Source organism: Melanotaenia boesemani, chromosome 19, assembly GCF_017639745.1.
Source record: "Melanotaenia boesemani isolate fMelBoe1 chromosome 19, fMelBoe1.pri, whole genome shotgun sequence".
Lineage (NCBI taxonomy): Eukaryota > Metazoa > Chordata > Actinopteri > Atheriniformes > Melanotaeniidae > Melanotaenia > Melanotaenia boesemani.
Window position 1 is genome coordinate 21187388 of NC_055700.1, and position 14835 is coordinate 21202222.

Here is a 14835-nt window from a genome sequence, read left to right on the forward strand (position 1 = left end):
GAGCATCAGAATGGGGAAAGAAACAGGGATTGAAGTGACTTTGAACGTGTCATGGTTGTTTGTGCCAGACAGGCTGATCTGAGTATTTCAGAAACTGCTCATCTACTGGGATTTTCATACAACCATCTCTAGGGTTTCCAGATAATGGTCTGAAAGAGAACAAGAAAATATCCAGTGACTACAGTGGGTGACACTCCTGTCAGCTAACAACAGGAAACAGAGGCTACAATTCACACAGACTCACCAAAATTGGACCACAGAAGACTGGAAAAACGTTGCCTGGTCTGATGAGTCAGGATATTAACTGCAACAAACACTAGCAGGTTAAGAAGTTGGCATAAACTACATGAAAGTATGTATCCATGGTGTGGGGAATATTTTCTTGCCACGCTTTGGGACTCCTGGTACTAATTGAGCATTGTTTGAACACCACACCCTACCTGAGTATCGTTTCTGACCATGTTCATCTTGAACATGATAGTCACCAGATCTCAATCCAATAGACACCTTGGGGATATGGTGGATCAGGAGATTTTAATTATGAATATGCAGTTGACAAATCTCTGTTATAGACCAAAATCTCTGAGGAATGTTTCCAACACTTTGTTGAATCTATGCAATGAAAGATTAGGGCAGTTCTGGATGCAAAAAAGGGACCAACCTAATACAAGCAAGACCTAAAAGTTCCTAATGAATAAACAATGAAATCCAGATTGTTAGAGAGGAAGCCTACTGAAGCTAAGAGCTGGTCCAAAGTTTTCCAAAATGTTAACTACTATACAATATTTTCTTAAGTGGATTTAATGTTGTGCTTCTGTCAGCAGAGGGAGTCAGAGGATCAGTAGAGATATTCTCCAAAATGACGCCGCACTCCTGAGTCAGAGGTTCCTGCCACAGTAACGGTCTCATAGTGTAATGCTTTTCTTTTTTTCCATCCATTTTTTTCTGTTGCTGTCACTTTTTATGTATTTGATATTAGCTAGTGATATGTCACCGTTGCCAAGCAGAGACAATTCATAACCTTTCACATAGCATCACCTACTGGTGTGAGCTGCTGTATGTATAGATAAGCATGCTGGTAATCTTATCCCTGACTCCAAGGTGGGAGCAGATGGTAGTCAAACGTGTTAAGCATTTGAGCACAAATGAAAAGCACACATCCGGATACGATGGACATCTGCCTTTATGGTGACCTTTGTCAGAAATGCTAAGAGACTGCAAGAATAAAAACAAAAAACAAATAAATAAAGAAGCCTGCAATAACATCATTTGTGAAAATTGGGCAACCATTTGTTCCACCATTGTTCCCTGTATATATAATTTGAGCCACACACTCGAACACAAAACATCCCTTTAACTCTTTGATCAATAGTCAAATCCGGTTAAAAACCAAACTGAAGTCTGAGGTGTTTCTGGCAATGAGCACAATGGTTGAGTCCATCCAAAGCAGAATGGATGAGGGGCAAATGAACTGAAATGCCATTCCTTTCCTAAAATAAAATGGGACATACAGGCCAGCAGGGAACAGGTGGACACAAAGGCTGCCTCCTGGATTGTGTCTCTGTGTGTGCATGTGTGTGTGTGTGCATGTGTCAGGATGTTCAACGACAGGCTGGGTAATATGTGAATGTAAATATGCAAAGTTCATGTTTTACATGCTGGGGAAGCATCGTTGATGTTGTTTATGTGTAAATTAGACACATTATTAATGCCAAATGAGGATGGAGGTACAGTGCACATACAGTATTTGGGAGAGACTATTACACACAGTTTTCATATTATTTGACTTGTTGCAGTCTATTTAAACTTCTTTAATTGACAAAAACTGATCCAATCATTTTGTAATCTAGATACAATAAAGAAATTTTAGTGATTTAATTTTTGTTTGGTTCTGTCTCCACTGACATAAATGTGACTTCTACTTAAATCTGAATCTTGAATAACTGCATGTCACTTGTTTAATAGTTAAACAGTCGGTCTTGTTGACCACTGTTCATGCTGATGACTCTCCAGCACTGGAGCCTTTGAAACTTAGAGCAGAGCTGCAAAACCTGAGTGACTGCACATGAGGACGGCGAGCAGCTGCCACTGTCTGTCATGACGTTAAAACACACATACACAGTGACTGAGCTGGTTCGTGTTGAGCACGCAGAGCTCATGGCTGTCCCTGGCTGTGACACACGGAGACACATACAGTAAGGAAGCACACAAACATCTCCTTACCTGCTATGGGGATCTAACCACCAGAAAAAGCTTTGTCCAGATGGATCATTCTGGAGCCAGAATGAAGACTGTGGGACACAGTGTGGTCTTTCTGCTCATTTTGGTGACCTCAACTTACAGCATACAGAGAGGTAAGTGAGACTGTGGGTGATTTTGTCTTGATGATAACAGAACAAAATGTGGACAGAAGGAAGTAGAACAAACTTATCCAAGAGGCAGGCCAAAGATCGAGTAAAACATGGATCAATACGGATGATTTGTGCTGGTATCTGTATGTTACTTTATGTCCTTACTACAAAGGAAAGCAGCTCAACTTTTCTCAACATAAGCAGCAGTATGATCACCTGTTTTCCACTACACACCCTGCAGGGAAAAGGAGAAGGTGTTTATAGGCCAACTTAGTGTAAATTTGACTAAATCTATATCCTTCCTACAGTTTGGTATATCCTCTCGGCACCATGTGACAGAGCTAGGTTGCATTTCCTTTTCTAATATGCCACATTTTAATATGATCAAGTTTGCAGCCACTCTGTTAGCAAACGTGTGTCAGAGCCTTTTCCTGTGGATCAGGGCATGTGATATGAGAACCATATCAAATGCAGTAACATAATTTTACTGACACAAACAGCCTGTTGATCTTGCAGAGAAACCACAGACATACATGATCAGTGAAAAGTCTGGACACACCTATTAAATCTAATGGTAAAGGGTGTCCAAACTTTTGACTGGTACTGTATGTGTTTAGTAAGCGCAGAAGCACAGACTAGCTCCAAACGATCCATGTCCAGTGCAACATGGCAGATATGTTGCCACCTTTACTGCTGCTCACACTGGACAAATTTAGGCAAAAACTGCATTAGGTCCAAACACCAAAATAAAACAAGACACCAGACTGCATAAATTTATTATCGCTCCATCTTTTTTACTTGTGGTGAAAGAGCCATTTTTGGTCCTGGCCAATCGATTTTCTTCTTTTTTATGATTGGTCAGCAGTTGTTTTGGGAAATACCTCCCCTAGCAAGCAGTAATCTCTTGACGTTCTAGTGGTTTGATCTGCTTCAGTAAAGTGAAAGCAAACTAAATGAAGTAGCATTTTTTTCAGAATTCTCTGCCCAATCAAACTGAGTCTACTGGACTGCCCTGGTGTGAATGTGCCCTTAGTTGTTGTTGGCTTAATCATAGTTAAACAAGCTGCTCCTTTATAGACCAGTTTCCTGATAGGATGTATGATACCAACTGGTAATGTAGACTAGCTACGTGGGTTCAACTTCTAGCCATGTCCTTCCTATGTGATGATGTTAAACTACCAAGTGTTACTACATGATGTAATTTTTTCATCTGCAAGATTCTACACCAGTTATGTCCATTTCCAGTCCTCTAGTGCCTCTGTCCTCCAGAGTTAGCTTCAACACATTAAGGATCTTTAATAGGTTTATGTAGAACTTGGAGAGCTGTTGGGGAGACCCGTTTCCCTTGAATCAGGTTTGTTGAAACAAGAAAGAACCTAAAACCCAGATGATAGTAGCCCTTAAGGACTGGAAAATTTCATCCTTATTTTACACCATTGTTTCTCAATCTTGGTTTTCAGGAACCACTACCCTTAATGTTTTGGGAGTGTTCATACTTTAACACACCTGACTCAAATGAATAAGTCATTAGAAGGCTGGCAAAGAAATTGACGAGCAGTTCAAGTAATCTGAATCAGGTGTGCTGGAGATGGAAGAACTAAAATATGTGTGGCAGTTGTCCTGGAGGATCATGATTGAGAAACGCTGTCTTACGTCAATGCTCGCTGCTGAATTGTTCACTTATAAGGACAAAACTAGCTTTTAAATGCTGACAAGACCACAGGAATGAGATCCATCCAATACATTTTCTTTTTTCTTTCTTTCTTTTTCTTTTTTCTTTATTTATTTTTGCAGATTTTTGCTTCACTCTCACTGGTGAATGGTTTGGGTTATAAATTTAAAATAATCAGGGCTAGAAAAAAAACACATTTTAATATTCATGAACAGCTGTTATAATAATGTTAAGCTGGCGCTACAAAGCACAAACAATAGCCAACACATTAATGAACTACAACACTGGAGAACTTTAGACATTTGGATAAATGGACCTGTTGAACTCCTTGTGCAAACTGGGCTGCATTTAAGTACACCCCAGCTTTGTTGCAGTTCTGAGATGTGGATCAGTTAAGGAAAGCTAAGACAGATGATATTAAAGATTCACTACCAGCAGGATCAATCAAAACCACTTGCTGCTGAAATTTAGAGGCAGAATGGTTAAAAACATGCGTATGAAGAATGAAAAACTGATGACTCCCTTGCAGACATCTAATCTCCAGGCATGCCATGAGAAGAATGCTATTTTGTGTCTGTTCTCATTTGACCCCAACTGAAGTCAAAAACTTGTATCTGGTCTGCACCATAGCATCACAATATGCATGTGTGCAAGCGAGGCAGCAAGAGACACAGGATACCATTTACAGTTTCACGGTCAGTATAAGAAAAAAACAACCTGGAGGATAAACTACAGATCAAAGGAAATGCCAGAAAAACCAAAAGATATAAATTACAGGCTCACAAAAGATTTTATGGGAAAGAATTTCAGTTGGGAAAGGTTGAGGAAGGCTTACTGGATGCTGGGGAGATAAAAGATAAAAGGGGAAACAAAAGAGATGCTCCAAAAAGTGGTAAAATACACAACAGAAACTAAGCAAAGATGCATGTAGAAGCAGTCAGTAGGAAACTAAGTTAATTCCCTGATTTCACAGGCTGTAGAACTATATTCAGCAGCAATAATTGGAGGTGAAGATTTTTTTTTTTTTTTTGTATGATGTTATCTATCAGTCTTACACATTGTGAAGGAATTTTGGCACATTGGAACATTGCTTCTGTTTATTGAGGCAATTTTTCATGCACATCTCTTTAAAGGTCTCAACAGATAATTTCAGCCAGGTTGAACTCTGGACTTCGGGGAAATTTCAGCCAAGTTATATTTAGCTGTAAGACAGGTGGCCTACTGTTTGACTCTAAAATACGTTGGTATGCAGAGGAGTTCATGGTTGACTCAATGACTGTAAGGTTTCCAGGTCCTGTGACTGGCAATAAAGCCCAAATCTTCACTTCTCCACCACCAAGCTTTACAGTTGGTATGATGTGTTTGTGCTGATATGCTTTGGTTTTCACCTAATGTGGCAGTATGTAGTCTGGCCAAACATATCCCCTTTGATCTATTTGGAGTCTTGCTATTCATTAAAATGTAATTTTGTAAACCTAAGTTTTGCCTCCATGTTCTTTTTTTAGAGAGAAGAGGCTTTTTTCCAGTCAGTTCTTCTAAACAAACCATACTTTTTCAATCTTTCTCTAATTGCACTGTAATGGACTTTAACATTTGAACTGCTAACTGAGGCCTGTAGAGTCAGAAATGTAGCTTATGGATTTTCTGCAGCTTTTCAGAGCATTTATAAGTCCTATCTATGGGGTGACCTTACTTGAACATCCACTGGAAAGATAGTCAAGTAATAATTGTTTCTTTAAGACCATTGCTGATGTCTTTCCTCCTTGGCATTGTGTTTAAACACACCTGAATGCTGCATATCATCAAACTGTACTTAAACATTTGAAATGCTAACTGAGGCCTGTAGAGTCTGAAATGTAGTTTATGGGTTTTCTGCAGCTTTTCAGCAATGTGTAGTTTGGCCAAATCTTCTGCTTTTATAGAGGTGCTCACACACACTGAAGATCAGTTAATGAAGTCCATGGAAAAATGACATGATGTGATAGGTGTTTTTGTATTCATAAGATATGGTTAAAACCAAATCATTATTAGTTATTTCTTGATATGTAAGAGAACCGAAAGAGAGTGTGTGTTTTTTTTTACTGACATTAGCATTTCAGCATTTATTTAGTGAATTTATTCATTTATTTATTTATTTACATAGGAATGGGGGAAAATATATTTGAATGAGTGAAATTTGTCAGTATCTGAAAGTTACTAATGACAGATATTTACACTTCCATTTACCAACTTACATACTTCATATTTATAGTGTCTTATAAAATGGACTCAGCAACACTAAAAATATAAAAGCTAGTGATGATGAAAGACCATTTGACAGGATTACCTGGGTTTATGTAACATCATAGACTGTCTAGGGACATAGAGTGATGCCTGAATATGACCACAGTAAGTGGGCTCCTCCTCCAGCCTAAACAACACCATATCAGCTCTAGTTTCCAAGCATTCAGGAACATTTTCTAAACAAGAAGCTCCTGCAAGGTCAAGTCTGACAAGGCTCTTGTGTGGAGCAAATAATGATCCATGTTGTCTCAGATGTTTACCATCCATTCAGACATAACACTGACAATCCAAAGACATTAAGGAAAGAAACACATTCTGCAACCCAGGAGGGCTGAAAGGATTTATATTTGTGATTAAATCAAATCAAAAATAAATTCTTCATTAAACTATGATTGTAAATGCAATTCTTACTTTAAGAACAACTAACAGGCCAATACCAGAGGACCCCAGGATCAACTATCATAAGTTAAACAGGAGCATAAATGAGAAAGCAGCTGGCTGATCGAGCTCGGTCATTGTGAAATCTTTGTGTCACATGGAACACAACAGGTACATTGTCCTTTAAATCCTGGTCCTTTCTTATATTTGCCTTTATCTCCCTCCAACTCTCTTCTCTACTTCTGTTGTCTCCATTACTTCTGTTTTCTGTTTTGCTTCTTCCTCTCCTTGGTTCATACGGAGTTTACAGAAACCCTGATGTCTCTGATCTGAATCTCCCTCACCCTTGAGCTTTTTTTATATTCTTGCAGCCCTTTTCCCTTTCATGGTGTCTTTTCTTTGTTTTTACAACTGTTAGACTTCCTTACGCATACTAAATTGTTTACAGAGTTGAGAAAAACAGTGAGTACATATTTATTCACTGTTGATTTATTTCACAAAAACACACATTTAGAATATTTTGATACATACTTTTATGGACAGAAGTGGTAATTTATCTCCTTTATTTTAGGAAAGTCAATCTTCTGAAAGGAGACAGAGGGAACAATGTGTGCCGTGAGGTCAATGAACATTAAATCAAAACATTGGTCTTGCTGAAGTTCTTGGAAATTATGATAATAATAAGATTCTGTGCTCAATAATACTGCTCAAAGTGTCTTTCTGTATCATCCTCTATTTCCTGCCAAGTTCCAATGTTTCCGATGTAATTCAGCCAATAAACACACTTTAACCCCCACCCCCCAAGTCACTTTAAGGTCACAATTCTCTAGAAACTAATGGACAGAAATAGATAATACTGTCAAAAATAGGAATGCTAAGTATGTCAGATATTTTTGGTGAAAAGATGCAGCTGGGCAAAGCTGATTTGTTTACTTAAAAGACAAAAACTCATGTAAGGTTTTCTTATTTTGTAACAGCAGAATTTTCTCTGTGTGTTCATCCTTCAGCACCTCGCATCATCACCCTTTTAGAGACAGTGGATATAATGCTGGATCACAATGCCACCTTCATCTGTGAGGTAGACTCACGCCCCTCTGCCCATATCACCTGGACCAAAAATAACCACCCAATCATGTAAGTTAAAAATTCAAACCTGAAATCAAATGCCATTAGGGCTACATGCCATTTCCTACCCAGGTATGCCACATTATGAATATACTTGGGGTTTGAGTTCTAGTAGGCCAAATGCATTCTTTTTCTCACACCAATGTGTGTTACCATTAAATGGTGATACATAAGTAATGGGTAACAATTTAGCCATGTCACTACATAACTAATCGTGTTTATTTTAACAGCTGAGTTAATGTGATAAAACAACATTAAAGTGATAAACATAACCATGAAGAAATGCTATGTATTACTATTGTACAATTAACAAATGCTAGCCATAGTTAGCTTCTGTCACAAGGCTATAACTTACTGAAATGTTTGTAACTATAACTGCTAGGTTTTTATTTATTTTTTTTTTGGTGTCAGACTCAAACAACCAGTCAGCAACTGTCTATAATAACAATGCACATATGTTCACAAACACAAAAAATACAGTAGTTGGTGACTGCAAAGCTAATGTATACTTTACAAGGCTAAAATAAACAATAGACAAAAAAATAGACAATAAAAGTAAAGTGAGGGATTTTGCTGTTTGACCTTATGTATTGTTAGCCATTTTTCTGATACTACCACTATGCAGAAAAACTAGAACCCGCAGTGTTTCAGGGGCTCATTTAAGATAAGATAAGATAAAATGTACTTTATTATTATGTGGGAAATTTGTTGTGGGCAATAGTACAAGAGGGCTGCAAAACCATACAAGAAATGCAGTCCAAAAAAAAAAGTGCTTTACAAACTACAACACATCTAAAATAAAATAGATGTGTTGTAGAGAGAGATGGTGGTGAGGAAGAAGAAGGAGAATTTAAAGCAGTTGCTTTTGCAACGGCTGGCTCTGTGGCGTTTACCTGAAGGTAGCAGTTCATATTCGGAAAACACGAGACAGATCCTACAGAATTCTGTTTGCCTGTCTGATTACAGAACACTCATAACCAGGCTACAAGGGCTGAAGCTGACTATTCGACCCAATTACTTTCAGTCCTGTTTTCAGTTATGTAGACTTAGGCTATGTCCACATGGCAGGTGCGAAAATGGTGGTAAAAACTAGAAGAAAGCCTCAACATCCCCGCGACACTGCTGTAGTACATACTACAGGCTACATACTACAGGTAAACAGGAAACAGAAAAGAGAAAATAGCTGAGGATTCGCTGTGAGGCAAAAGAGAAACATTTCTTTGGACTATTGAAGAAGTTGAGCTTCTTCTTCAAAAAATGCTTGACTACAAAGCATAAAAAAATTTGAGGAAGGGTGGATTGGGAATTGGCACATGTTCGTCACATTGACGTCATATCCTCGAGTTGTGGGGCTTCGCTGTACGCACAGTACCGCAGAAGGTAGAGGACTCAAACGTATCTACTTTGGCACCTGACTGACTTCAGACATGGTGGGTTTAATGCAGGCTAATCCTTGTCTTCGTGGGGATGAAAGGGTGGTTTGCTAAAATACTTTTGCGGTTTTGTTGCAATCCGGCATCATGGGGACGGCCCCTTAGACCGAATTGTTAATGGTCCAAACCATGCAGCCATACCGTATCTGATGATGCTACCAAGAACAGCATAATAAAAAATGTGCATGATCTCAGGTCAGATTCCAAACAACCTGAATCTGTTTAAGATATTCAGCCTTTCGACCAGTCTGGAGCACAGATAATCAACATGGGCACTCTACTGGGTTACACATCATAACACCAAAGCACTTGAAAATGTGTACCTGTTCAATAACACTATGGGTAGTAGCATTCTCACTGTGATACATGGAAGGACCGTCATCGGTATGCAACAGGCTTAAAATAATAGTATTATCTACAATCTTCCACAATCATTCGTATGCAGCGTAAAAAGAATAGGAGAGCTGACACAGCCTTCGGGCATACCTGTGCTACAATATTTCACATCAGACAAGGAACTATTTTCCTTCACTTGTTGGGACCTGTTTGTTAAAAAAAATAATAAAACTAAAACTAAAAATTAAATAAATAAAACATACATAAATAAGTTAAATTTGACATTAGCTGCTAATTGTGGCCATTAAAAGATTTACATATCAAAGCACCTGTGTTATTTGACCCATCAGGTACTATGACACCAGGTACCTTACCAGAGAGCAGGGTCAGATGCTGATCATCCCTCATGTCAGAGAGTCGGACAGTGGAGAGTACTGCTGTCTTGCCAGTAATGGCATTGGAGAGCCTGCAAAGAGCTGTGGAGCGCTTCAACTAAAAATGAGTATGTTTCATTTAATGGGTGAAAGGGGATAGTCAATTTTAATCTAAAGATTCTTGACATAGTGTAGAAGTGCACAGTTAAGTTTCATTATAAGCATCACCACAAAGACTTAAAGCAGAGCCTCTATCATTTATCTAATTATGTCTGTCTCTGTATCAGAGCCACAAATCAAACGGCATCCCACAAATGTAACCCTCCTGATAGAATCTAAAGCAGTGCTGCCCTGCGTTACCCTGGGCAACCCCAAACCAGAAGTCACCTGGCTCAAAGATGATGAGTTAATCAAGGTATTGTCATTTTATGTTCAAGAAATGATCACTTTCCTTAAAGTTTATAGCTACATTAGCATGAGCCTGATTTAGCATATTAAACAATAATTTGCAAAGAGAATCTTTTTGTGTTTATGTGTGTCTGACCAGAACTAAAAATTATTCCAGATTGTAAAGCTATGTTGGCATATTTAAAACATTTCTTTCAGTTTAGTGATCGTGTCACCATTCTTGACTATGGGGCATTGAAAATCCATAACATACAGAAGGAGGATGCAGGCCAGTACCGCTGTGTGGCCAGGAATAGCTTTGGTTTTGCTTTTTCAAAACCCGTCACCATTGAGGTACAGGGTATGTATTTCAGTGTTATTTCATCGTCAATGCTTAAATATGCAAATAAACTTTATGCATGATTCAAAAGAGAGATTTTGCTTGCAGCAAAGCCATGTGTTCATGGATCTGCTATTAAATCTGTATGTGGTTTGTGTATGCGCCCAGCTCCAGCACGAATCCTGCAGGTTCCAAAAGAGAAGAGAGTAGCGTATGGTAGCCAGATATCCCTGGAATGCAACGCCACAGGAAATCCAATCCCTACCATCACCTGGTTGGAAAATGGGAATACTGTGAGTCTTTATGTTCAGTGTTAGTGCATGTGTGTGCATGCCCAAACACACTTCGTCTAAGTGGATGTGTACAACAGCAACTACAGATGTATTTGTTGATAATATATTGCTTAGCTAAGCTTGTTGTGTCCCATTTAAACATTCCCCACTGTATTTTTATAATCAAATTAAAATTCAAACCACGTTCAGCCTCCATCTATCCAGGAAAGTGATTGCATGTGATCTTAGCTGGAATATTCTTGTCTCCTCCACAACGTATCTGTTTGGCTCATATGTTGTTCAACACTGCCAGCATAAGACAAATTCTAGCACGTAGCTAAAATTGTGGCACATTGTCAGCTGCAGAGTCTTACATTGGAAAGCAAAGACAATAATAGAGTAGATGGCCAGAAAACCATTATGTAAAACATAGTGATAAAAAATGACATCAGCTCATTATGTTTTACATAATTAAAAATAATGTATTTAATGTTGTAACATTGTTAACGCATTGTATGTTCACAGAACTAGAATATTCATAGTTGATCCCTGCAACACTCAAATTATAATTACCTATGCAATCAGTGACAAAAGTCATGACCAATGATAAGCCATGAGTGGTAACTGATAGAGCAATAGTGGCAAATAAAGCTGTGCTTGACGAGGTAGTTACCAGTTCAAGCTCATATTTGGCTGGGAAATTGCTGCCTTTGGCAATGATATTGTCTTCTACTTAGCTACATATCTGTAGCTAACATGTAATTGTCTTGTTTTTGTCCCATTTACTGCCCCATACTTAGAGGAGCTGGAAATGACATCATGTCCAAGCTGACAACATTCAGTTGGAAATTGGAATTTAAGACCTGTAGGAAAAAGCAAACAAAATATTTGCTGAAGTTGGATTTCCAACTTGGATAATTAGAGGAACCTTTCCAGTTCAAACTCCAAAATGGCTGCCCCATGCATTAAAAAAAGTCTGTCTCCAGTGAAGGTCAATTAAATAATAACATTTTTATACTCAAAACAATTTATTGCCATACCTAAGGGGGGACAAAAGGATTCAAACCTGTAACCAATAACAGAGTCACAGATCTCCTTACCGTCATGGGTTTAAAAGAAATGTAGAAATTACAAGAGTTTTGGTTGGTGGCTATAAAGGGAAAATATTAATCTGGAGAAATGCAGTAGCTTATTGTACAAATTTTAATACACAATACCAAATTTGAATTGTTTTGAATGCAACAGTTTGTAACAACTGCTGACATCTAGTGGTTAAATAGAAGAAATACATAAAATCCATGCAATCCAATAGCATTCTGTGTCCACACCAGGGGTGCCATCAAGGGCCGTAGTCCCAGATTTAGATGCCCCCTGCTACAAAAAACCTGATTCAACTTAAATGCCTGTACTTAACAGCTTGTTGTCAAGTTCTATCCAAGCAGGTTGTTGGTGCCAGACAGACTTGAATGGGTATTTCAGATACTGCTGATCGACTGGGATTTTCACGTACAACCATCTTTAGTGTTTACAGTGAATGGTTTAAAAAAGTGAAAATACCCAGTAAGCAGCAGTTATGCACATGTTCTGTATTAAAGGTAAGAGGAGAATGGCCAAGGTATGCAAAACACCATTTCTGAATTTCCAACCTTGAAGGAGATTTGTTTCAATCAGCAGAAGACCACACCGGATGCCACTCCTGTCAGCGAAGAACAAGAAACTGAGGCTACAATTCACCCTGGCTCACAACAGAAGATTAGAAAAATTTTACCTTGTCCTTGCCACTTTTTTTCTTGCCACATTTTGGGCTCCTTAGTACCAACAGAGATTTAAACACCACAGCCTACCTGAGTGTTGTTGCTGACAATGTCCCTGTATGACCAAAGTGATCCCATCTTTCGATGACTACTTCCAGCACAATAATGCACCCTGTCACAAAGCTCAAATCATCTCCAAATGGTTTCTTGAAGATGACAATGAGTTCACTGTACTCCAATGGCCTCTACAGCAACAATAGGGCACCTTCAGGATGTTGTGGAATGGGAGATTCCAGTTATGGTTATGCAGCCAAAAAAATCTGCTGGAACTGTGTGATGCTTTCATGTCAATATGGAACAAAATCTCTGAGGAGTTTTTCCAACACTGCGTTGAATCTATGCCATAAAGAATTAAGACATTTCTGAAGGCAAAAGGTAGTCAAACCCAGCCCTAACAAGGTGGCCCTAAGTGGCTGGTGAATGTTTATGGGTAGGCTAAATTACCTGGTTGGGTAAAGAGAATGGTCTGAAAACACATAAGAATAAAGTGATGTTAAAGTCATCACAAGTGGTACTCATGCTTCCTTGTTTACTTTTTCCTCATGTGGCCATCTTGTGAGAAGCTTCAAGGTCACTTGAAGATTCAAACATCGCTATAAAATCAAGGAGTTTTCAGTATACAGCTAAGGCTTTTTAATCATAATTTTACCTGGTAAAGCTGGACTTTGAGAGGGATTTAAAAGTTAGAACTGGGGAGATACATGAGTGAAATGGAAAGTATTTGAGGTATAATGACTATCTACCATAGAAAGAGGGAAACATTCTAAAAACAGTAACACTGTCAGACAATAATGTTAGGACATGTAAATAAAAATGGAGGTGGAGACAAGGGTGCAATGTGAGGTAAAATGGCTGAGATGAGGGAATATAAGAACAAGTAGATTAAATAGAAAGCCTTCATACATTATTTAAAAATTAAGTTACAAAACACATTGAGCATGTGCACAAGTAAACATAGAGACCCAGACATGACTTAAATCTATTATAGTGTTAGCACATACAACAAATTACCCTCTTATCTGTTGCTGTTTCTGTCTGTCTACTTTACACACAAACACACACACGCACACACACACTACTTAATGTGCTTAAAGACTGGCTGTGGGATCAGTGATATAAACAGCAAAGGAATTCTCATCATGGTGATAGAGGATTAAAGAGATTGCCCTGCATTTAGCTAATAATACACTTTGTTATGAGCTTTAATTATTTGTTATAGAGAGATTAGTGTGATGATGTACTAAAATAAAAATTATATAGGGTCTTAAAAGGGAAAACGTTGATGTACATTCATTTTAACGTCTTATCTTGTAGTCAACTTATGCCACATAATGTTTATTAGTTTTGGGTGCTAACTACAAGGTGATTATTACTTATAAATACTCTGTGTGTGTGCTGATTAAAATGACAGTTGATTTTCTGGCAGCTTGTTGAGGACATTAACTTTAGCTGGAGTAAGCTCATTCTAAAACAAGCAGTGTCAAACACAAATTCAAATATAGCCATAGTTACATGTCAACACCTAGGCTGAATCACTCACACACATTACAGTCTCATAATAAAATGTTATATGTATGTAAGCATGAATGGGGAATCTATAAACAACAAACTGATATATATCTAAAGTCTTTACAATGTGTGGATGTCAGAAAATATCCAGGTCCTTAAATGATTTTATAAGACTTATAAAAGAATATCACCTGCACACAAAAAATAAGGCAATATGTGTTTGATCGATTATCTGCCAAAGTTATTTGGTATCGGCAGAGAAGATGTGGAACAACATGTAAAACATAACAATAATTATATATATATATATATATATATATATATATATATATATATATGTATATAAACACACAAACAAACACACTCACTCACACACTTTTACACCCAAATTATCAGTTCGGTATTAAATAAAATCAAGACCTCAAAAATATATATCTCATTTATGCTAACCTTCTCATGGTCAGTGCCCCTGTCTGGCCCCCCATCAAAACTTTTTTAGACCTGCCCTTGCATATCTGAAGTATAAATCATTTCTACCACCTGTCAGCTACTTTGTTAGTG

The 14835-nt window shown here is 38.0% G+C and overlaps 1 protein-coding gene across 1 annotated transcript in view; it reads left to right on the top strand.

Annotated features, from left to right (window-relative positions):
- The first annotated feature begins 2284 nt into the window (after positions 1-2284).
- The window catches only part of musk (muscle, skeletal, receptor tyrosine kinase), a 34566-nt gene continuing 22015 nt past the window's right edge, over positions 2285-14835 (top strand). Inside the window, exons 1-6 of the mRNA XM_041970716.1 lie at positions 2285-2354; positions 7692-7818; positions 9929-10080; positions 10240-10367; positions 10559-10700; positions 10848-10972. Coding sequence (XP_041826650.1) covers positions 2285-2354; positions 7692-7818; positions 9929-10080; positions 10240-10367; positions 10559-10700; positions 10848-10972 — 744 coding nt within the window. The remainder of the gene's footprint in view (positions 2355-7691; positions 7819-9928; positions 10081-10239; positions 10368-10558; positions 10701-10847; positions 10973-14835) is intronic.